The 21,278-nt window shown below is 42.1% G+C and overlaps 2 protein-coding genes across 3 annotated transcripts; one reads left to right on the forward strand and one right to left on the reverse strand.

Annotated features, from left to right (window-relative positions):
• Window positions 1–120: 120 nt before the first annotated feature.
• Window positions 121–6,558, forward strand: was (Wiskott-Aldrich syndrome). Of its 2 annotated transcripts, none has more exons than XM_004070939.4 (11): window positions 121–371; window positions 1,058–1,198; window positions 1,315–1,401; window positions 1,491–1,587; window positions 1,853–1,882; window positions 1,967–2,002; window positions 2,105–2,303; window positions 2,373–2,551; window positions 2,626–3,179; window positions 3,299–3,407; window positions 3,504–6,558. In XM_004070939.4, exons 1-11 carry the CDS (start codon window positions 270–272, stop codon window positions 3,560–3,562), a joined length of 1,593 nt encoding a protein of 530 aa, XP_004070987.1. In that variant the 5' UTR covers window positions 121–269; the 3' UTR covers window positions 3,563–6,558. The 2 variants fall into 2 exon arrangements, with proteins under 2 accessions (XP_004070987.1, XP_011475769.1); XM_011477467.2 differs by having other exon boundaries at window positions 2,108–2,303.
• Window positions 5,931–18,980, reverse strand: LOC101166872 (semaphorin-3F). The gene is made up of 18 exons (XM_011477468.3): window positions 18,513–18,980; window positions 16,976–17,102; window positions 13,037–13,197; window positions 12,868–12,930; window positions 12,662–12,781; window positions 10,796–10,889; window positions 10,592–10,711; window positions 10,327–10,472; window positions 10,139–10,253; window positions 9,977–10,046; window positions 9,684–9,828; window positions 9,371–9,593; window positions 9,195–9,283; window positions 9,073–9,114; window positions 8,828–8,985; window positions 8,670–8,737; window positions 8,468–8,595; window positions 5,931–7,146 (listed from the first exon to the last, which is right to left on the reverse strand). The coding sequence occupies exons 2-18, from the start codon at window positions 17,082–17,084 to the stop codon at window positions 6,769–6,771; spliced, it is 2,229 nt and encodes a 742-aa protein (XP_011475770.1). The 5' UTR covers window positions 17,085–17,102; window positions 18,513–18,980; the 3' UTR covers window positions 5,931–6,768.
• Between the last annotated feature and the right edge of the window lie 2,298 nt (window positions 18,981–21,278).

Raw genomic sequence — 21,278 nt, forward strand, 5'->3', positions numbered from 1 at the left:
GCACATCAGTGGAAGAGCAACATTTCGCCGCCTCTATGAAAATGGAAGTATAGCACGTTCATTTATGCCCAAGCGAAGAAGAAAAGTGGGGGTTAGAGAAGTGCGGTTGTTCATTTCCTGCTTTGAGCTGCGTTCAAAACAGAGAAGAGAAACTTCCTTGATTGCAAAGTTAACCGAAGAGGCCATTCTCTTAGCGACTGCAGGGCTGCTTTTTTTTAAACAAGATACATGCAGATTTCAGATAAAGTGGATCTTTTTTAAGAGGCATCATGAGCCGTGGATCTAAAAGTAAGACTGAGAGCAACCGAAGCTCTCTGTTGAGCCAACAAGAGAATGAGAAGCTGGAGGAGCTGCTGGGAAGAAGATGTTCAGTAAGTTCTGAAATGACCTAATACACTCTGTCTCATCTGTGAAAATGAGGGGTTAAGGCCTAAGACCTTTTATAGCTGACACTCAAAAAATGTCCATATCACTTCTATCTGCTATTTCAAGGATGATTAAACATCACATCCTAAATTTAAGAGCATAGTTGCAGCTCAGCACTGAGGCTTTTGAGAATACTTTTTTTAATTTTACCTCCACTGATCTTTTCTTTTATTTTAGATAATTCCTCGGAAAAAAAAGTAAACACTAGCAAGAGTACATGTATATTTCTCTAAAATAAAATTCCTTTTTTTGTTTGAATTATATTCTAGCATTGAGTTGTGAAAAAGAGGGTGGCCCTTACAGGAAATGGTAGCTAAAACGATTCTTCCCCTGCCGTCAGAATTAGAAACCATGTTGGGTTGAGTCTCACAGTGTGGAAGATGTTGCTTTGTGTTTGTTAGCTGCAAAAGTAAATATTCTCAATGAAAGCTTAACATTTGAACATGCTCTCAATGTAAAGTGTTTCATCGTTTGCAGTGGAAAATAAAGAATGCCATTGAACCTAACTAACGATGAGGAGGAAGATAATCGTCACGCAACTGGAAATTTACATGAGGACTGCAATGAAATGCTCTTGGGAGTCTTATCGGCTGTGAACAGTTTTTAATCGGTCCCTTATTTGTGTGTTTAGTCCATGGCCACTGCAGTGGCTCAGCTGTTCATGGCTCTCCCTCACAGTCCAACCATGTGGAGTATGCAGCACACCGGGGTGGTTTGCTTTGTCAAAGACAACCCTCAGCGCTCCTACTTCATCCGAATGTTTGACATGAAGGTCAGTCAGAGGCTCACTGTGCTCTGAAGATCCAGTCGTGATAACCAGGTTCCCCTTTTCAAGGCCTGCTGAGCACTAGGGTCACTAACTGACACATCCATCATTTGCTCCCTCAGACAGAGAAAATGGTTTGGGAGCAGGAGCTGTACAACCAAATCATTTACTCCACTCCACGGACGTTTTTTCACACCTTCACTGCAGATGTAAGTGCTCGTTGATCTGCCCTTCTTAAATCATAATCTTCTACCTTGTGGGGTGGTTTAATGCATCGGCTTGTGTAAACTCATTGAAGGATTGTCAAGTGGGGCTGAACTTCTCAGATGAAGGCGAAGCAGAAATTTTCCAAAATGCCGTTGTGGAGAAAATCAGTCAAAGAAACAACCGTCAAGGTCAGCATCTCTTCTGTGGGGATTATCAGATAGAATCATGAACGCGACAAGTTTGTGCCTGATTTGCATTTCCGATGAACTGAACTTCTGTTTTTATCCGGGGCTCAGAGGAAAGTGGCAAATAAAGTAAATGCATGTTTGAATATTTACAAATTCTGTGTTTTTAAGTTATATGGTAAGATTTTTTGTTGTTAAAATACTGAAAGAAACAGTTTGCACTCATTCAAGTGTTTTTGGTGGCCTGAATTTTTTTTCCTGTTGACAGATAAGAAACAGCGCCCCCTACCGACGCCTGGTAAATACACATTTTTTACACTATTTTTGGATAAATTCCTCCTGCATTTCAGAATATCATTTTTTCTCCTCTGTTTTGTTGTAGATCGAGGTTCCTTGCCTCCAGTTCCTCCTGACAAAGGTGTCTTTTTTCAAATTCAATTTCAAATTGTGGTTTCAATATTTTTTTTTCAAATTAAATAAATATATGATAGTGTCTTAATTGGAATTTCTTTCTAAAAAGCAGCAGCTGGTAACCACGGTTCCTTTCACATGGCAACAGTGGACATCCAAAACCCAGACATCCAGTCTTCACGTTATCGCACCATGCCTCCACCCCCTGCTGCTACAGCTGTAGTTATTAATAATAAGAAAAGCAAGAAAAGCAAGAAAAAAGGTCCTAAACTGTCCAAGGCAGACATAGGAGCTCCCAGCGGGTTTACGTAAGAAATGGAGTCTTTAGAGGTACTCATGTGTTGCTGTCTGTTTATTCCTGCTCTCCTCTCTGCCAGGCATGTGTCGCATGTTGGATGGGACCCCAATAACATTGACCCTAATCTGCTGAAGCTGTTCTCCCAGGCGGGCATTAGTGAAGCTGACCTCAAGGACGAGAAGACCTCCCAGCTCATCTATAATGTCATTGAGCAGTCCGGGGGAATTGAAGCTGTCCAACAGGAGGCAAACAGAGCAGGTTGGATGCATATGTTTGATCGTTTGATCATTTTCAGAGCCTCTGCTAAATGCATAACTCACATGTTCTACCAGCTGCTGCACCTCCACCACCTCCACATGGCAGACAGGGAGCCCTGCCTCCTCTGCCCGGCTCTGGGTCTTCCGCTCCAGCCCCTCCGCCCCCTCGAGGTCGCTCCGGCCCTCTACCACCGCTCCCAGGTCAATCCCAGCGGGGGAGCCCGACTCCAAATCCACCTCCACCACGTGGGGGCCTGCCACCTCCGCCTCCATCAAGCCGAGGGGGCCTACCCCCACCCCCTCCGCAGGCTCCACCCTCCTCAAAACAGGGTGCCTCATTCCAAGTGTCCTCCCACATCATGCCACCACCCCCACCACCATCATCATCAAACAAACGCTCCATGGGGGTTCCTCCCCCTGTCCCATCAGCACCCACCAGGGGAGGGGGAGGGGGACCTCCACCACCGCCTCCACCACCCCCACCTCCACCTCCTCAAACCCCCATTCCTTCAGATTTTCCACCTCCTCCACCAAGTTTTGATTCCCCACAACCTGCACAGACGTCTGCGGGAGGAGAAGGCAGAGGAGCGCTGCTTGACCAGATCCGACTAGGGAAAAGTCTCAAAAAGGTTATTTTTTTCCAAGAAATACAAAAGATAATCAGTTTTCAGATTTCCATGTTTAATTTACTTATTTATTAATTTTAAGATTTATAAAAATTCTGTTTAATCCTCCCTCTCTGATACAGGTGGAGAACTCTGATCCAGCTCCACCTGCGGCGGCAGAACCGGCCCCGGGCATTGTGGGTGCTCTCATGATGGTCATGCAGAAGAGGAGTAAAGTCATCCATTCCTCTGGTAAATGCTGGAAATCAACTGCTGTGATCACATACGTGCTTGACTTGAGCTGTCAGAAGAAGACAAATGTAACATTTTTATGTCCTCACTTTTCAGATGAAAGTGAAGATGAGGGAGGAGATGATGATGATGACGATGAAGAATGGGATGACTGATCTTACGTTGATGGTTTTTGTGTCTTCTTTACTTTTTAACTGTTAAATACAATGAATTCGGCACAGACTCGCGTATTTCAAACTGGACTATGACTCATGTATATGTACTCACATTGCCAAAAGTATTTACTCACTCATTGCAAAATTAAATGTAGGTGTTTTTAGCCATTTCCATGACAACAGGTGTATAAGGTCATCGACTCATAAATGCAGACTGTTTTTGTAATTGGGTGGGAAAGAATGGATCGTTCTCAGGTTAGCAGTGATCTCATGGGGCGCAATGGGATAGGTTGATACCTGTGCAACAGGTACAGTTGTTAAACCTTCATGCTGCTGGATATTATGACCAAGTGGAAGCGAACAGCAAATGGGTGGTGGGTTTCCTACTGATGTGATGTGCGCAGAGGTTGCCAAATTTGTGACCTACAAACCTCCAAACGTCCGATTTCAAATTAGTTCAAAACCGGGGGGAAACTTCATTGAATGTGTTTCCATGACTCAGCATCTGCACCCAAACCACACACCGTAAATCAGATACCGTACCGCTACAAGAGTTTTGAAGAGTTCTCTCCATGTATGAAGTTTGGTGGTGGGGTTGTTTTTTCATGAGCTGAGCTTGTCTCCTCTGTTCTAAGAAAAAGAATTTCTCAATATTTCAATATTTAGAAGATTTTTTGACAATTCCATGCTTTCCGTTTTGTGAAAACCAATTGGAGAAGACCTTTTTCTGTTTTAACATGTCCACACACCAGTGCAGAAATCAAGGAGCATGAAAACGTGGATGAGGAATTCGGTGTAGAGGAACTTGACTGGCCTCAACCTAATAAAACGCCTTGGGGTGAATTAGAGAGAAAACTGTGAGCCAATAATTGTTCAACAGTAGTGTCTGACTGGACAAATGTACTTCTGGAAAAATATTCAAACATTCCCATTAACCCTTGTGAAAAGCCTTCCCATTGGTGGTAAAACCTGTTAAGCTACGGACACATCGGGCATGTGATGTACCTCCAAGAACCTGCTAAACGTGGGTTCTTTAATGCAGATTTGGCCCATGGGGTTCACACTGGACTAGTAGGGAGGGGCTTCTTCTTCTTCTTTTTCTTTTGCTGCTTTTTACTAGTGCATGTCTGCCACCCACAGTTGGGAAAGGCTTGGTGCAAAATGTTGAAGCGGTGCAAATCCTTTGAATCTTACTCCAGACTTTTTCTTTTCCGGCTCTATTCCGACATATGAAAGTCTATATGTCATAGAATTCCAGCCGTGCACAAAACATGATCATTTCTGCTCTGTGATCAATTTTCAAACGGTTTGTACTTGTGTGAATTAAAAGGGATGGCATCCAAACGTCACTACCAAATCTGAGTCCCTCATTGGTCAAAGTTCAACCTGGTTTAACTTGCAATGCTGGTTCATTGACCGCGCGTTTTGTATGTAGAGCATGAAAATGGACTTGAAAATATTACAGCTATGCACGAATGGGAGAGTTTTTAACACGGTAGTCCAAAACATGCATTTACATGCATTTCCACAGACTTTTCATTAAAAGTGGTCACGTGAACATGTGTTACAGAGGGCGATGTGAAGGTAGCTTCATTTTGAAAAAAATGGTCCAACCTCCAATTAAACCCAATGATTTGTGGAAGCAATGTCCCTTCAATTCATCTATGTCCAAGCAGAGAAGCGACTATTTTTGGCAATATAGTGTATGTATTAAAGGCATGTCGGTGATTAAGTGGATATACACACAAGTGTAATGGCACGTGGGTGGGTACAGTTAAGCTAGCTGTTCTTGCAGACATTTAAGATAAAATTCTAGTCTTTGTCCTTCACAAAGATCCAGACCAGCAGATGCTTTAAAGCTGCTCACAGTATTCTTTAAAATATTTTCAGGATCTTTTTTATAGTCCCACCAACCACCATGTTCCACTGTAGGATTCACTTCCTTTTCCGAAAATAAAAACAGCATGTCTCAAACCCCCTAAATATGGTTCTATCCATATTAATTTCCAAAACTTATTTTTAAAGATTTTAAATGTCTCAAAGGGCCACAAGTAGAGCAACTTTTTGGGTCATGATTTTGAAGATGAAAAGCTGTTTCCTATGATCATGATGAACCAAGTCTATTTGACATATATCCAACACTTATTTTATTCACCTATTTGACTTTTAGTAATTGTGACTCAATTATTTGGTATTTTATGAATTAAAAGGGAAGATTTAACACTGAGGACTGTGAAGTTTTATACAGAATGCATTTTACCAGAATTCTAAGGAAAAGTTTCTAAAGTTTTTTTTGTTCGCTCTTATTGTACATATTTACTTTGTAAATCTGCAAAATATGAACACCATCAATGCACTGCTAAGCCAGTTTCATTACCCAGTTTATAACACACTGTACATAAAAAAGAGATTTTTTTGTGCAAAGATCCCTGTTTCCCTCAAATGCCACCACCAACAAAGTGCATAACTGGAAGAACACTGTATGCTACACACATCTTCAATATTCACACACTATAGCTCACAAAAGCACAGGACACTGAGGCGAACATTATACATCTACATCCAATGGAATTAGCTTAACAGAATACATTACACCTCACAAAGATCGCAACATGGCAAGTCTGAAAACGGAACAACAGTCAATTGTACAACTTGCAAAAACAGCAATATGCATGCAAAATATGCATTTATGTCAGTATACGCTTCATACAATACAATGGTAGAACAGGTCATGAACACATATATTATATCCACAATCAATATATTACATTTTTAGGATTCTTGAAAGAAAGCAAACCTGTTTTTTGGATGTTTTAATGCAACAATGTACACAATACTTATGCGTTTTTGTCAGATTCTTTCCAAACTTTTATGAAAAGTGTGTTTTATTTCACTGAGCAGCCTCCATGTTTGACTATTCATTTATCTTAGTATTTTTTTTTTTAACCACAGTGACTTTACATGATAATAAAGTTGCTTTTTGGCATTCACAGACGCATAATGTTTAGCTTGTGGTCATCAGTTGTGTAAACTTTATTTTAAATGCATGTTTCAGGGCTGACACCTGTAAAGCCATCAACACTTTACCGAAAAAGAGACATGTCATCAGTAACGTGATAAGTGGAAGTCACACCTCAACATGTTTAAAATGAAAAGTTCAGCATAATAAAGTCCATTCAGGCCCGAGTCAGGTGGTGTTCAAGGTTCTAACCGAGCCCCTGGTCTTGGCTCTCTGTGTGCCTGCGGCTGGTGCGTTTGCGCTGTTGCTGTTGTTTGGTGTTGTCCGGTTCCCAGTAGGTCTGGCAGTACTGGTTGATTAGTCTAATCTCCGGGGAAAATGGAGTGGGAGAGTCCGGCAGGCGTGGGTAGGCTGGCGCCTGGCGAGTTTTCAGCTCCTCATCCTCATCTTGAGCGGTGAGTGCTAGGACAATGTCTCGGTCGAGGATGCGCAAAGCCACACGAGCCAGCGTGTGTTTGAAGTTGTTTTCAGTGGCGAGGCAGTGGTAGAGACCGGCATCTGACTGATTGAGAGACTTCAGCAGGATGCCGTGGTTGGTCTTCAGAACTCCTCCAGCTCGGTTCAGCTGCAAAGAAAATAAGAAACAACAAAACTCACACCGATCTTTTTGTCTCATTGAGGGATTTAAAAAGAAGAAACCTTTTACTTTGATTAATTGCTAAAAATATCAGGTTAATGCAACTATTGACATACACTAATAAAATGTGGCTTTCAGTGGTTTCCAATAAGTATTGAAAACAGTAATGAAACAGTAATGTTCAGTATAAAAAAAAACTAAAAAACCCAAAGACCAAAGATTTTTTTCAAAAACCTTAAATTTACAAATTTAAAAGATTAAAAAATAAAATATTTTTACTATTTAAAATAGTGTAAATACATGGTTGCTCACATGTCAAAAGTGAAATTAATATAAAATAATATAAAGTTAATTCACATGAAAATAACATCTAAAGCAGCTTACATTCGTGGATGTATCCATCTCAAATGTTTGAAAACTCATAAAATCCAAAAATTTATCATTTTGGATTATGTAATCTTTTTAAAAGAGGCATTTATTTATAATTGGGGAAATTTATGAGCACATTTCAGGAGGTCAACAATAGATTACTCAAGTAAATGTTAGCTAATTTTTAATATCACATGTAACTTACAATTTTTGCTCAATTCTTTATGTATTCAAAAATTTGAATGTATTTTTACAGTTTATTTATTTGTTATTTGCATTCCCTTTCAAATTAACTGGTTTTCTTCAGCACGTATATAAATATATCGGTATGTTACATTATCTTTATTTTCTGAAATACAAAGCCACAGTTAACTTTTTGGTGACGAAAAGCAGGTTCTGAGATTTTTTCTTGTTTTTTAACAGGCCTGTTGTGCTTCTTGTGATTAGTATGTGTCTCACAAAGATCTGCCTTTGATGATCAGTTGGAATTTTTAAACGGTTTGATGCATTAATATTTAAAATCAGGTGTTTTTTTTCAATGGAGAAGCTCATCAAAGGCGTGTGACATGTGACCTGAATAAAAGTGCAGAGTTGATCATTTGGTGATGCATCAAAGATTACATTTTGCTTAATATATTTTTTAACTTTGATTTATTTGTCACACACATTGTCATAAATTATCAGTTTGTTTGATCTTTATGGTTAAAAACTGAACATTTATCTTGTTTTTTAATTAGTGCCTAAAATCCAGATTAACCTAAATATATTAATTGATTAAAAAATGTTTTAACAAGAACTGTTTTATGCATAAATAACCTTTTTCTAAAATCATGGTTTTACCATGAATTTCAGTATCACTTCTCAGTTTGCTTTAGAAGGTTTAGAATGAGGTGAAAGTTTTTTGGGTTTTTTTTGGCATGAAAGGACAGATTTTCCTCACCACTTTCCTCTTTCCTTCTCTCTGGAAGAGCCACTTCACTGTGGCCTGAGGGGAGCGAGGCTGACACTCCAGGAAAGTGCTGCTGCCCTCCACACCAAACTGCACCGTCTCTTTCAGACGTTTCTCTCCTGTAAACACGTCCAAAAAGAGAAAAGTGAACATGAAAATGAAAGACTGTTACCAAACGTTTTAGAGATCGCACCTTTGGCATTGAAGCCCCTGCACTGTCTCAGAGGATCTCCATGTTTGACATCTTGTCTTCTGCTCCTCCTGATGCAAAATCAAAAAGGTATTTTTTTATGACTCTGTCAGGATGCAATACAGCTTTAAAGAAGTGCGAGAATGTGAGTCCTCCCTGACCTTTTGGTGGAAGGGGTGAAGGCAGAGCAGCTCTCTCCGTCCCAAGCGCAGTAGGGGTCGCGAGCCAGACAGCAGTCAGAGCAAGCCCGGCCGTAGACGTCGCAGCGGTGCAGCGACACCTGCGTCAGCCCAGCGTCCGACGACACATACAGCTGTTGCTGCGGAGACACAAACAAACAACTCAGCCAAGCTGTGAAACAGCTGCAAAACCTGCTGTGAGGCATTTATTACAACAGCAGACTTACTCTTTTCGAGGAGATCTTCATTGTTTTGACTGGGGCTCTGCTCTATAAATCAACACAAAGAAATAGTTCATCTCATGTTTCTGCTGGCATTCTGCCGCTTTAAGGCGAAAGCAAAGACATACCCGAAAAACCTCCACTTCCTCTAGAGTCAGTTCCTCCATGGTTGTTGGGTCTTTAGGCAGGACAATAACTTTCTGAACAGTGCCTCGATCTGTAAAAGAGATTTATCAAGTTCCAAATTAAAAGGGTTTTACTAAAAAAAAAAAGTATACTTTACTCAAACCTTGTTGGGTCTCACCTGTGCCCAAAAAGAGCACCTCATAGCGCCCATCCACAGCGTCCACCTGATCCACCACCAGGGCAGTGTAGCGATAGTCCACTGCCGTTCTTACCACCAGGGGGCGCCGGTGGACAGGATAAACTGGATGAAACATGAGGGGATGGGCCCTGATGAAATTGACTGCTTCATCTGAAAAATTCTTGGAGGAGGTGATGCCTGGAGTGAAAGTTCCTCCTGGACACTGGGCAATAGGACAGAAGGAGGTAAAACGTCATGGAAGAGTTTATCCCCAATTTAATGGAATCTCTGTGGAAACAAATTTAAGACCTACTGTTCCAGGCCGAGGGTAGGGAATCTTGCCAGTGTACTCTGTCCATTGATAATTATGTCCATGTTTATGGGCAAAAGGTCCGTTAAAAACATTGCGGATGTCAGCCATGGAGTACACGCAGACTGCTGAGCCCTTAAACACGGAGCTTGAGCAGAGAAAAACGAGGTAAGAAAATGAAGAAAAAGATAGTTTGCACCCAACCCATGAAATTAAAGCATAAATTGGCCACAAAAATGTTGGGTTAGGTTGGCTGAGGAATGAATTTACCAATTAAGTGTGTCAAAATGACTCACCCCGCTGTGGTGAAGAGAGCATACACCATGGGGTTTCGTTCGTCCTGCGTTGGCTGAATGAACACGTCCCCTAAAAGCAAAATCGTGTACAAGTAAGACACATTTTGGCCAACCTGGATTCACTTTGCATCCAAAAAAGGTTGAAATGCTGTAGGACTTTACGTAGTTCATCAAATCTGGTCTCCACCCCATCGTCTCCTATAACAGAGCAGATGAGCCGAGCCTTTAGGAAGGTGGTCCAGCGGTTCACCAGGGACTTCTGCCCTCCTTCATCATTCTACAGGACAGAAATTGAGTTTATCATTGCATGTGCTTTTTTGCTTTCTGGATGTATTTTCAGTTGTTCTTACCATGCACACTCTCCCCACCCTGGCTAAAACGGTGGGGCTGGCCCCCCCAGTGGAGTCGAGACTCTTCTCACGGAAGAAGAAGTAAAGTTTGTCATCGTTTTTTTCTGCGCTGTCAGGGATCTGTTGGATCTGAATAAACACAGGCTCTGGAGGATAAAAACAGATAGGCAGAGAAGGGATTGAGACAAGTGGTTGTCAAAAAAAAAGAGAGGAACTATAACCTGTAATCATCAGCAGTTACTTCTTCACACCCACGCTTACTCACCGTTCAGCCACCTGGAATCATACTGCTCTGTCCTGATCGCTGCTCTGCCTCCCATGGTCCTAAACAGAGCAGCATCTGTGCTCATGAAGTCAATATGCACTCCTGCATATAGATTACTATCTAAGAACAGAGCAGAAAGCCATTGTTACACAGAGAAATTTGAGAGGATTCTGTCTTTTTCTCTCTTCTAATGGGGCATCTTACTGATCAGGACTGCAACGCTCTCCTGTTTGGGATCGTACGAGCATTTTCCCTTCCCTGAATCCCCATACCCAGGCACCAGCCTAAACAGGTAGTCCTGCGGGGGCAGATTTGCAGAGGTTACAAAAGTACACGCAGATATTCTTCTAAAAGAAAAAAAGGACTGGAAAACTTCATGGCTATTTTACAGAGCAGAATGAAAGTTAAAAACAATCTGCAGAGATCGCCTTAGTTTAAACTCTCAAATCAACTAAGCTGCATGTAATAATATGAACTATAATGAAAAAATTGTATGATTTTATATATAATAGATGGCATTTAAATGAAAATGATTAAAGAAGACGCCTCCAGGAAAAACTGTCAACAGCTATGAAACAGAGGTGGGTTTTACAAGCAGATAAAGGTATGCAGTACCTGAGGCCCACAGCTATCTAGGGCACCCATGAGCAATACACTCAACTACCCCATTGCTGCATGAAGGGCTGAGCATGACTCTAACTGCAGTAAAAACAATTCTAGGTTAAAAGAAATGCAAAAGAAGATGAAAGGATATCTGCATCCTTTATCAAGTGATGTGTCCTCAGTGCACATTGGCTAAGCAATAAGGTTGTTGTATTTGAACTACGTAATGTGTTAGTTTTGATACATTATTACAGTGGAGGAGCACCAAAATTTGTGATAAAAATGCAGCAGAATTGATCAATATAAAAGTGAAATAGAAGTGATTTTTCTTTCACGACTTTGTGGTTGTTTAAAAGAAAAGAAACTTGGATTTTTTTGTGTTATCTTATCATCCATCTGAAATTATTGGTCACTTGTAATTTACATAAAGGGGTTTGGAAAAAACTGAAGTGACCAGATTGCTTGCATATCCAAAAAGGGTAAAGATGTGCATGATTTGCAAATTATAGTTTGTACTTTACAAGTCGTTTTGATTACTTTTGGCCAAAAAAATAACATTTCTGAGGAAGTTTTACTCCCCACATAAGAGACAGTTTTTCATCAATTTGTGTCAGAAATCCAGCAGGAAAGCTAACGATGAGAAAGAACTCACTTACCATTATTTACATAATAATATTTACATAATAACTCCAGTTAATTACAGGGAATGAGGGGCAAACCTTCAGTGTATTGGTTCAAATCAAAGCATATTTTGTGCCAAAATGTTTCCTTTTAAGTTTAATCAACTGTGCAAAAAAAGTTGCAACCTCACAGAAAAAAATACATTCGATTTTAGAATGTTTACCACTAGTTCAAAATAAATAATACCACGGATACAAAATTATTTGCTGCGGATACAAATCTGTCTACAATGTTGCTAGATTCATATTACTGGTGTTACTTATTACAAAGTCTTCTTATTTCTGACATCCCACTTGTCTGTTTAGATCTGTTGTTAACATGGCGTTACATCTGTCTCCTGCTACTGACACAGCCCGAGGTCTTTATTTGTTTTTGCATTCCTGCCTGTGCAGGTTTAAATCATGAAGGTACATGATGATGCAAAAGGAAAAGTCATCAAATGTGCATTTGAACACAACTAAAAAGCTGCTTCAAAAGCTATGAAAGAAATTATGGGAAAACTTTATCCAAAAAAAAAAAATAGTGTAGCGTGCGTGTCTAAAGTTTGTTTAAATAAAATCAGACAGCCCTTTTACTTTGTTCCTCTTCATTTCTTCTGACTGAACACAGACTATGCATATAAATAGCCCGTTAAGATGGAGCGATGGAGCAGAGCGAAATCATAAACAAATCAGTGTCCCAGTTTGTAATCCTGAAATATTTAGCAGGGAACAGCTTTCCAGGTCTATACTGCCGGGGGATTTTTGCTGTAAATCCCACTCTGGGAGCTGTAAATGCCCGTTTCACCTCTGCCCTCCAACCCCTGCTGATGAACGTGCAGATGGGTTTGTATGCTCCCGTTCCACAGGTGTAGAGGTGGGTGCGGTTCCACGGCTCAATCAATCGCACAAAGTTGGCGCATTCGCCCTGGACAAAGGAGAGAAACGGTATTCAAACATTGCAGTCCTGAAAGAGGGTTTTTGAAAGAACAGGATGTGAACAGACAATCCCACCTGTCTACCCTTTCCTGTCATCTGACATTCTCCCTTTCTTGTAGAAGATGCAGGCCAGTGGATCTGCAGGGGAAAAAAAACTTTAAGGATCATGGCACTTAAAGGTTTAAAAGCGCATGCCAAATAGCAGACTGGATTTAAGAATCAAGCCTTTAGAATTAGTACGCACTATGAGTGGCTCCTTGTTGACATTGTGCATGTCCAGAGCCACAAGGTATTCCCGGCTGCCCAGGTACAGACGGCCCTGATCCTGATCCATATGGAGGATGCGGTAGTCACTGGTGTTGAAGGAGAAACTGAAGGGTCGTGCTGCCCTTGTGTCCATAAGTTCTGTGTGGAAAAATGTGTTCCAAGAGCCACAATGTGAAAAAGCAGCAGTGCACATTGATATGGAAAAACTAACAGTTTCTGACTCAATACACTTCAAACTGCTTTTTTTGGGGCTGAATATGTGTGTCACTGATTAAATGTAACCCAATGTGGAGCATTCAGAGAAACATATTTGCTTTTAAGATCTCAATATTTTATGTGTCCTGCTAGTCTGATTGGTTTTAAGGCACTGCTTGCCCTGTAGAGTTGGTCCCTTAGGAAACACGGTCAGTGGAACTCACGACTAATTGTTAAGTTCAGGTTTGTGCTCAGCAGAGCGTGACCTGTTAAAACATGTACAGTGGAAAATGTTTTCAGTTGTTTTTTTTTGTTCTCCTGAAAGCTTTGATTGAACCATTTTCATTTTAATGCAAAAAAAAAGGAAAAGAGCAAAAGTCCAACCATTTACTGCTTCAGTTTTGAGGCATAAGAATGCTGCAGTAACTCATGTTATTATATCTTTTTAGCACATGTGGCAAAAACGCAAAAAGAGATAACAGAGAATAAAACTAAAGTATTTACATTTTATACAGCAGTGAAAGGTGCAGGGAGGTGGAAACAGCCAGAAAGGCTTTTTGTTGAGGCCACTTATACATACACAAACTCTTTACAACACAAACTCTTTAACCCTTGTGCTATCTTAGATGACCCCACCCTTACATTGACGTGTTCTCCCTACCATGACAAAGGTGGATAAAGGTGGAAAGATTTCATGTAATCCATGGACACCAGTGAGGTTCACAAAACATTGAAGAAAAAAGGTTCAGTGCACTGTCTAGTGGGTCTAGATGACCCAACTCTCAACGTTAAAGTGCCTTGGATAGAACAAGGGTTAATTTGCAATTATCACAACAAAGACTTTGTGTTGTATAGAAGATCAGTGTGAGTTATGCATGATTTAGGTCCATGGTATATATTTTATAGATAGATAATTTTCCTCAATTTTTTATAGGTGTACTTTGAGAGACTGTCTCATTGAATGGTGAATTTTATGATTATGAGTAAAGTAATTTTTTTTATATATGGAGGCCAGTTGGTAATATAAACTGCACTAAATACATACATGATAACAGAGGATTGAAATCCTGGATGTTAAGTAACTTCAGCTTACTGAAAAATGGCCCACTATTTCCATTTGTAAAAGAGAGATTTTAGCTAGTAAAGGTGCATGCCCAAGTAATGTTGCAATATGTTAAGTAAGGATAAAGCAGACTGTAATATAGGTTTAATATATATTTTGGTTGCATTAAAAAAATTATTCCAATGGATTTAGCTATTTTGTTGCATACATGCCCAATGGATTTTTTCCATCCCAATTTGTGATTAATCCATATAATATAATTCTCAATATGTTAATTTCATTCATATTTTATCTTCAGCAAATAACACAAAATGTGATTTACTTATATCAAGTGATAAATTATTTATTTTGAGCCATTTGGAATAGATCTGTAGGTCATTGTTTAATTTGTTTTATAGAACGTTGGTATTTCTGTCAGAAATAGAGGTTTGTAACATCAGCAAAGACCAAAAGTGTTGTAGCAGCAGAAATATAACCAAAATCATACATCAAGCTTTATTTTTTTTTTTTCATTGATAAAGCGCTTTGATGCATTGCAGTTTAAATATGTGTAGATTTTGAATTGTGGAGATTTTGACGCCCCCAGAATCAACCCTAGAGGAACGCCGTACTTTATAAAAGTCACAGTTGAGTCAACACTATTAAGTTCGTATTCATCTGAGAAAATGCACTGACCATCATATGTGCACACAGGGACAGAGTCGAGGCGCTTGAATGGAGACAGGCTTAAAAAATGACAAATGTCAGCCGAGACCCTCAGAAGCAGGCTTACAGGGAATCAAGAGGAAGCGCAATCTCTATTTACATCAAAGCCTCCGCTATGTGCCTTTTGAGGCCAGAGTTAACAGGATGCAGTCAAGGTGCCACTAAAATAAGCAATGCAATCAGATCTCCGGACAACACGGGACGGAGTCTCGGAGGTGGGATGAGGTACGGTTCTGTGTCCCAGGAGGTAAACACAGGATAACAAACCCACAGGCCAGGCTCCACCGGGCCATAGTGGATTCACTGTACAGGCTAAATGTGGAAACACCACACCCCCACTCATGTCTGTATTCTCCCGAAATAGCAAACAATGTTCAGACATCATCTGGTAAACATTCAACAAACACTTATCCTCTGACAGGATTCTGACACCGAGAAGAAAACAGGCGGAAGGATGTCCAGCACGAAGCCAACTCTCATGTTAACACTTGACAACATAATGTCACCGAGGCACTAATGAGCGCTCCCAGACTCCCAGACTCACCTCCAGTTCCACAAACTGGTGACAGCCCCGTGAAGGCATGACATTCTGAAACACGGCTTTAGTTACGCTGCACCTTCTGCTCTCTAGCAATGCAGACTAATTCTATGGCAAGGTACAGCCTCTAGAAGTGTGTAATGGTAACTGGACGGGGAAAGGGAATGGCATAGGAGTCCTCACCAGGTCTCAAATGTCCCCCCAGTGTCCCTTAGCTCACATCTCATGTCCTGCAGCTCCAAAGCTCCTCCAGAGGCGCCTCAGGGAACAAAGAGGCTCGCTGTCACAAACAATGAACAATAAATCCTTGCAGAAAACACTTGGAGACTTTTTTTTGTTTGGCATTGGGGGGGGAGGGTGATTGAGTTCTGTGTCAGAGTGACCACCACCCCCCTTCCTAAATCCTCACATATGCTTTAAACAATTTCAGTTAATCTGATTATGACAGCTCGCTCAGAGTGTCCAAAAAGTTCAAACCTCACAAATTATTTCAGGAATCGACTTTGCACACGAGTGCTGCTAAAAACCGGCACTTGTAAGCTGTTTACTCTGCGGGGATTAGTGTTAAAGGTCGCACGAAAAAACGCCGAGCGGTTCCTCTCAAATGGAGCACTCTCTCTTGTGTGCAGCCGCCACCAACAGCTGTTTCAAAAATCAGATGAAACCAAAACAGCACGGCACGTAGCCCGCCAGCTGTTATCAACCGCAGATCTCATGACGTGGTCTAATCTGCCTCAGATGGCAAGATCATAAAATGTTTATCAGTCAATCACCGACCGCACTTTGACAAGATAAGACACCCAACATTGCCCAGACTCGACCTGTGACCAAAGCATTTCGACTCGGCTGCACATAAAAGAGCTCCAGAATATTATAAAGACCAACCCACACCTCTAATTTCCCCCCGCTCATTCTTCGTAGTCTGCCCATTCACAGAGTGAAGTGACAGGGGGACAGGGATGACTGTAATCATCCTGTCTGCGCTGGATCAAAGGTGTCTTCCTGATATTTCAGAGGCTACTATCTGGTATCAGAGGAAAAAGGACAGGAGCTGACAGCACAGGAAAATCCCAAATACCAACAAAAGAAAAAAATCATGGGTTTATAGCTGACATTTTAAAACATAGTTTTGACCTTTTAATTGAGGTCAAGATGCTTCCATCTTGCTGACAGATCAGGCTTTGGTGCTTGCAGGTTTTTGGGTGTGGGGTCAAACTTTGCTCGAGTGGACGAGCATATTCTAACCAACATCCCCCTTTTGTTTCCGGTGTTTTACTGTTTGGCATGCAGCAGGAAATACACTCCTTACGTATGTAAGGAAAGGAAAGAAAGCCGTGTGGAAATGACCTAGCGGGACAAAACTCAACTTCCAGGAAGTGGGAAGATGACTTTTCCCTTTACACGCTGGAACTCACCTTTGAAGGAGAGACGGACCCGTGGAGGAGACTGCAGGCCCCAGCCTCTGTAAACACACAGGGCCAACAGGAGGAGCTGGGCTCCAGATGCTGTCATGGTAACAGTCATGCAGGTAGCCCACAAAATCTGGACAAAAGAAGAAAGAGGAGTGGAAATTATTGTAGCATGTCTCATGAGAACAAAAAAAGAGACCAAAAACGGACAGGCTTGGATACTCTCTGATCTCCCTGATCAGACGTTTGGCCTGCAGCTTTTCAAGAAGAGACGCACCGTTTGGCAGCAAAAAACAATGTCCAAATCTTTGCACCTGCTTTTGGAAAATATGACAGCCTCATTATTTATTTAGAGTGTAAATGTAGGGAGGTGTGTGTTACGACTGCAAAATGGTACTTGTGAGCGCATGCTCCTCAGGAAGAAGGAAAAAAAAGATGGAGATCAATATTTTCTGGCCTTCGTGGACATGTTACACTCATTTATGCATACATGTTTTTCACAGAAACCTCTACAGAAATAAGAAGCAGATGCCAATCAATGATTCCCCCCTGGCTCTACCTTCACTCTTTCAGCAAAGCACGTCTGTAGACTCTGAGGAGCTGATGAGTGAAAAACATGACAGTTCAAAGAAGCAGGTATACTCGCTCAAACAATTCCTGACAGTTTAGGGGTGTTGAAATGTAGCCTAACTGTTGGACCTTAACTCAAGCATTCATTATGCATTTGCACTTTGCTGGAGAGGATCCCATATAAATTATGAATACTAAAAGCTGAGTCCATAACATCCATTAAATTGTCTTTCTGAAGGTGTGCTTTGGTTGAGCAATAACTTATCCCCCAGGTTTTTTTTTTCCTTCTTTTCTCTTCGTGGCATCCTTGCAGCTGTGGCCTTTGGCACACATGGCATAGGCCTACAATGAGGGCTTTTAGGGACTTAAAAAAAAAGTGTGATTTCACAAAATTTCTGGGCGTGACATGCATGTGCTCCCAAGACAGATCTGAACATTACTATGAAGCTGGCACGGTGAGACTTAAAAAATCTGAATCAGAGGAAATCCTGGCAACACCTTAAAAAGACTTTTTTTTCCCTCTCAGATGCCAGATTTACGTACAAAGGGACTTTAGTTTCTTTTCTCTAAATCCAACATGTAACTGCACACATTTTTAGCAGATGAAAGTCTTCAAACATTTCATGTGTTTATGAAGGAATTTAAAAAGGAATAGTTTGGTAATCATCTAAGATGCATAGCATCCTAAGAAAATAAGCTTTTTCAACAGAAGCATGTGTTCCAGATCCCACTTTTTAGTGTGGAATTCTGATTTTCTTAGATTCTAGCGTGAGCCACATCTCTGCTCTCATATTTAAATAATTACAGGGTTTATTTTTATTCGTTCTTTTGAAGCTTATAAGAGCGCGCACTTACCTGTGAACTCAACATCCAGAAATAGGAACCGAACAAATGTGCACTCTGAAAGCCCTCCACCATTCAGACTAAAGCTACAGTAACTAAAGGTGTCTTAAAAGTTAGTTAAAAGCCCTACCTTTCGTTTATCTTTCTTTTCCTTGCTCTGTTCCAAAGAAAAACTTGAGGGATGTTACCGTTTTACGCGTCCGAACTGGACTGGAAAGATCTCCTTCAGCGGATCTCCGCTGGCACAAAACAATCCGATAGGTCAGAAAATTCCTCTTGAGAGAAAAAAAGAAAGGGGAGGAAAACAACGACGCTTGATCAGCCGCTTCTAGCCGAAGGCATTCCTCTGCGGAGCGCAACAAAAGAATGACACCAGACTCCCGTTTTTTCCACAGTACTCTCTCTAAAAGTTTAAGCCAGTATTTGTGTCATCCGTGATGTGATCTAGGTGTGGATCCAGTGAATCGGTGAAGAGACTTCGCTGCGTGGCTGAATGAGAACCAAGTGACCAGGTGCAGGTGTTGGTAGAGAGATCTGCCCCGCTGTCCTCTCCCTTCTGTTCTGCCCCCACCCAGCCTTCCCTCTCCTGTTGGCCCACAGCAGCATTGGGCCAAACCTCTTGGTACACCATATGGGTATGATTAACCCCGTCAGTGCCGGGAATTATTAACATCTCCAAGTCCGAAATGTCTTTTATTCTCTGTCTCTCATCTAGAAGATGAAACTGAATGGGGACTCTTTTATAAAAATGCTTTCCCCTAAATCACTCTGAGTGTCACACACTATTCTTATACATGAGCTGGACTGCCATTCACTATTATAAGAGAGGCAGGGGATCTGCTTCTGGGTATCACCATGCCTCTCCAAGCGCCACATGAGAGCCAAGTCACCCGAAAAAGATTCCAGGGATTCCTCCCTGGGTGGCTCCTGCGCTCATGACAACAGTGACAAAGCAAGCCGGGGATGGTGGGGGGCGCGGGCGCCTCAATGTAAAGGGGGAATCATCATGTGAACTGAGGCTTGAGCTTGAAATTCAAACAGCTTTTTGAGCGCTTTTCATCATACTGGGGGCTTCAGGGACAGCTGTGACGCAGGGGTGCGGGGTGGTGGTGGTGGGGGGGGGGGGCAAACAAAAGAAGAAGGGGAAGTGCATTCAGAGCGACGGGACAGTAAATAAACGCGGCGGGAGAAGTGAAGATGTGTGAAGGTTAATGAATCCGTGGATGCGCACGCTTGCGCGTCACGCACAACAAAAGCTTTGGGTGTCGTCCACATGTGATGAAGAGGCAGCCGTGTCAAAGTGTAACAAGGAGGGACTCTTTTGTTTCCCGCCCCGCAGGAGGCATCCCCTCTGTTTCCAGCAGAGGAAGTGAGTCACAGGAGTGTGCCGAGTTCAGGTTTCCGTGCGCTCTAAACTTTGGCCGCATGGACACCAGAACCCTGGCCCGGTTCCTCTGACGTCATCTGTTTCTTTCAGCGTCTATCTTTATCCCAACCTTCACACATCAGTGCCTCGACTTGTAGACCTCGTTCTCAGGAGCAGGTATAGATTTGCTGTGAACGCGAGGAGATAGAAATTAGTGGCAGGAGATGTCTTTTTTTCATGCGTGATGGATGGATTTTACTTCATGGAGATTAGAAGACAAAAAAGAGTGTTGTTTTTTTCTTTCTTGGCTCACAAAGAGCTTAGTCTAGAGATGGATTGGAGAGGGGAAACAGTAGGTGAGCGTTTATCCCTGTAGGTCACAGGCACTGGATGAATCGTGTTTCTACAGACACATTCATCATGACAATTCTGCCCCTTTGAAGAAAAACAACCCCTGGTTTCTTTCCTGGAGAAGTGAAAAGTGTCTGAACATGTCTGCACCTCAAAGTCTGATCTGGATTACAAATGGACTGACTGCAGTGATCCCGGAGGAAATTGGGAGAAGGAAAAAATATATAAGCATTATCTTCTATCCTTTTTAGTCAGAACCCCACCAGCAGTTTATAGGCTCGATTTACCCCCACAGGCAAGAAAAATGTAAACATCCAAATGTAAGAAAGGGAACAGGTGCCGCCTGTCATCCTCCAGCCTCACACCCCGCTGATTATCAAAGGAGAGCAGATATGCAGAGCACTTTTGACATGAAGGGCGCATACGTGGCACTCATTCCAGTCACAGCCTGCTCACCTCGCACTGAATCGCAAGTGAGGTGACTGCTCTGGCACACAGAGAAGTATGCAGGCGCGCGGGGCTTGTGCGTGCAGCCTCCAGTCTGCACTTATCCAACGCGCCACGTGTCCGCGGGGCCAGCCAGCCAGCCGCCCATCTGCCGGGAAGACAAGACTGGCCTCCTCCACTGCTATAAAATACAATACAGCTGTCGAAAAAGTGTCCCTGCTTCATAACAAGGGGGTGTGTGGTGGGAGAGAAAGGGGTGGGGGTCGTGTTCAAATTGAAAGGAGAGCGCAGTTCTTGCGCGTTAACAAATCTGTCAGCACCCTTTGGCAATAGCCATTTAAGTGCCGCAGCGTAAAAACGCTCCAAAACGGTGTTTATTTTCAGGATGTACTAAGGTGCAGCTTCGTCTTAACCTCACCTGTGTGTGCACGACCGGCAGAAGGGCCCTTCCGTCATACTTCCGGGGCCCAGAGAGAATCAGCGAGAGGGAAAAAAAACTGCACAACTCAAAGGGTGAGAATGTATCGCAGCTAACGTGCGCATGTGGGCGTTGAAGCGCAAACACCACATGCGCTTGCGCCGCATCTTGAATACAAATTGAATTCTCTTATCTCTCCTCACACCCTTTCAGTTTGCTCCTGCACCCCCCCCCCCGCGCACGCGCGCACGCACGCATACGTGAGACACCAGACTCCAGGTGAATTTCAATGTCGGGGCGACGAAGGTGATAAA

The sequence above is a fragment of the Oryzias latipes genome, chromosome 7 (assembly GCF_002234675.1).
Source record: "Oryzias latipes chromosome 7, ASM223467v1".
Lineage (NCBI taxonomy): Eukaryota > Metazoa > Chordata > Actinopteri > Beloniformes > Adrianichthyidae > Oryzias > Oryzias latipes.

Excerpts from the sequence above, each read along its gene's own strand:
- was (XM_004070939.4), top strand. The coding sequence starts at position 270 with ATGAGCCGTGGATCTAAAAGTAAGACTGAGAGCAACCGAAGCTCTCTG. Across the intron at positions 1,199-1,314 it reads TCCGAATGTTTGACATGAAG|ACAGAGAAAATGGTTTGGGA; the intron begins GTCAGTCAGAGG and ends TTGCTCCCTCAG. Across the intron at positions 1,402-1,490 it reads TTCACACCTTCACTGCAGAT|GATTGTCAAGTGGGGCTGAA; the intron begins GTAAGTGCTCGT and ends AACTCATTGAAG.
- LOC101166872 (XM_011477468.3), bottom strand. The coding sequence starts at position 17,084 with ATGACTGTTACCATGACAGCATCTGGAGCCCAGCTCCTCCTGTTGGCC. Across the intron at positions 10,047-10,138 it reads GACCAGATTTGATGAACTAC|GGGACGTGTTCATTCAGCCA; the intron begins GTAAAGTCCTAC and ends TTTTGCTTTTAG. Across the intron at positions 9,284-9,370 it reads GGTGCTCTTTTTGGGCACAG|ATCGAGGCACTGTTCAGAAA; the intron begins GTGAGACCCAAC and ends TCTCTTTTACAG.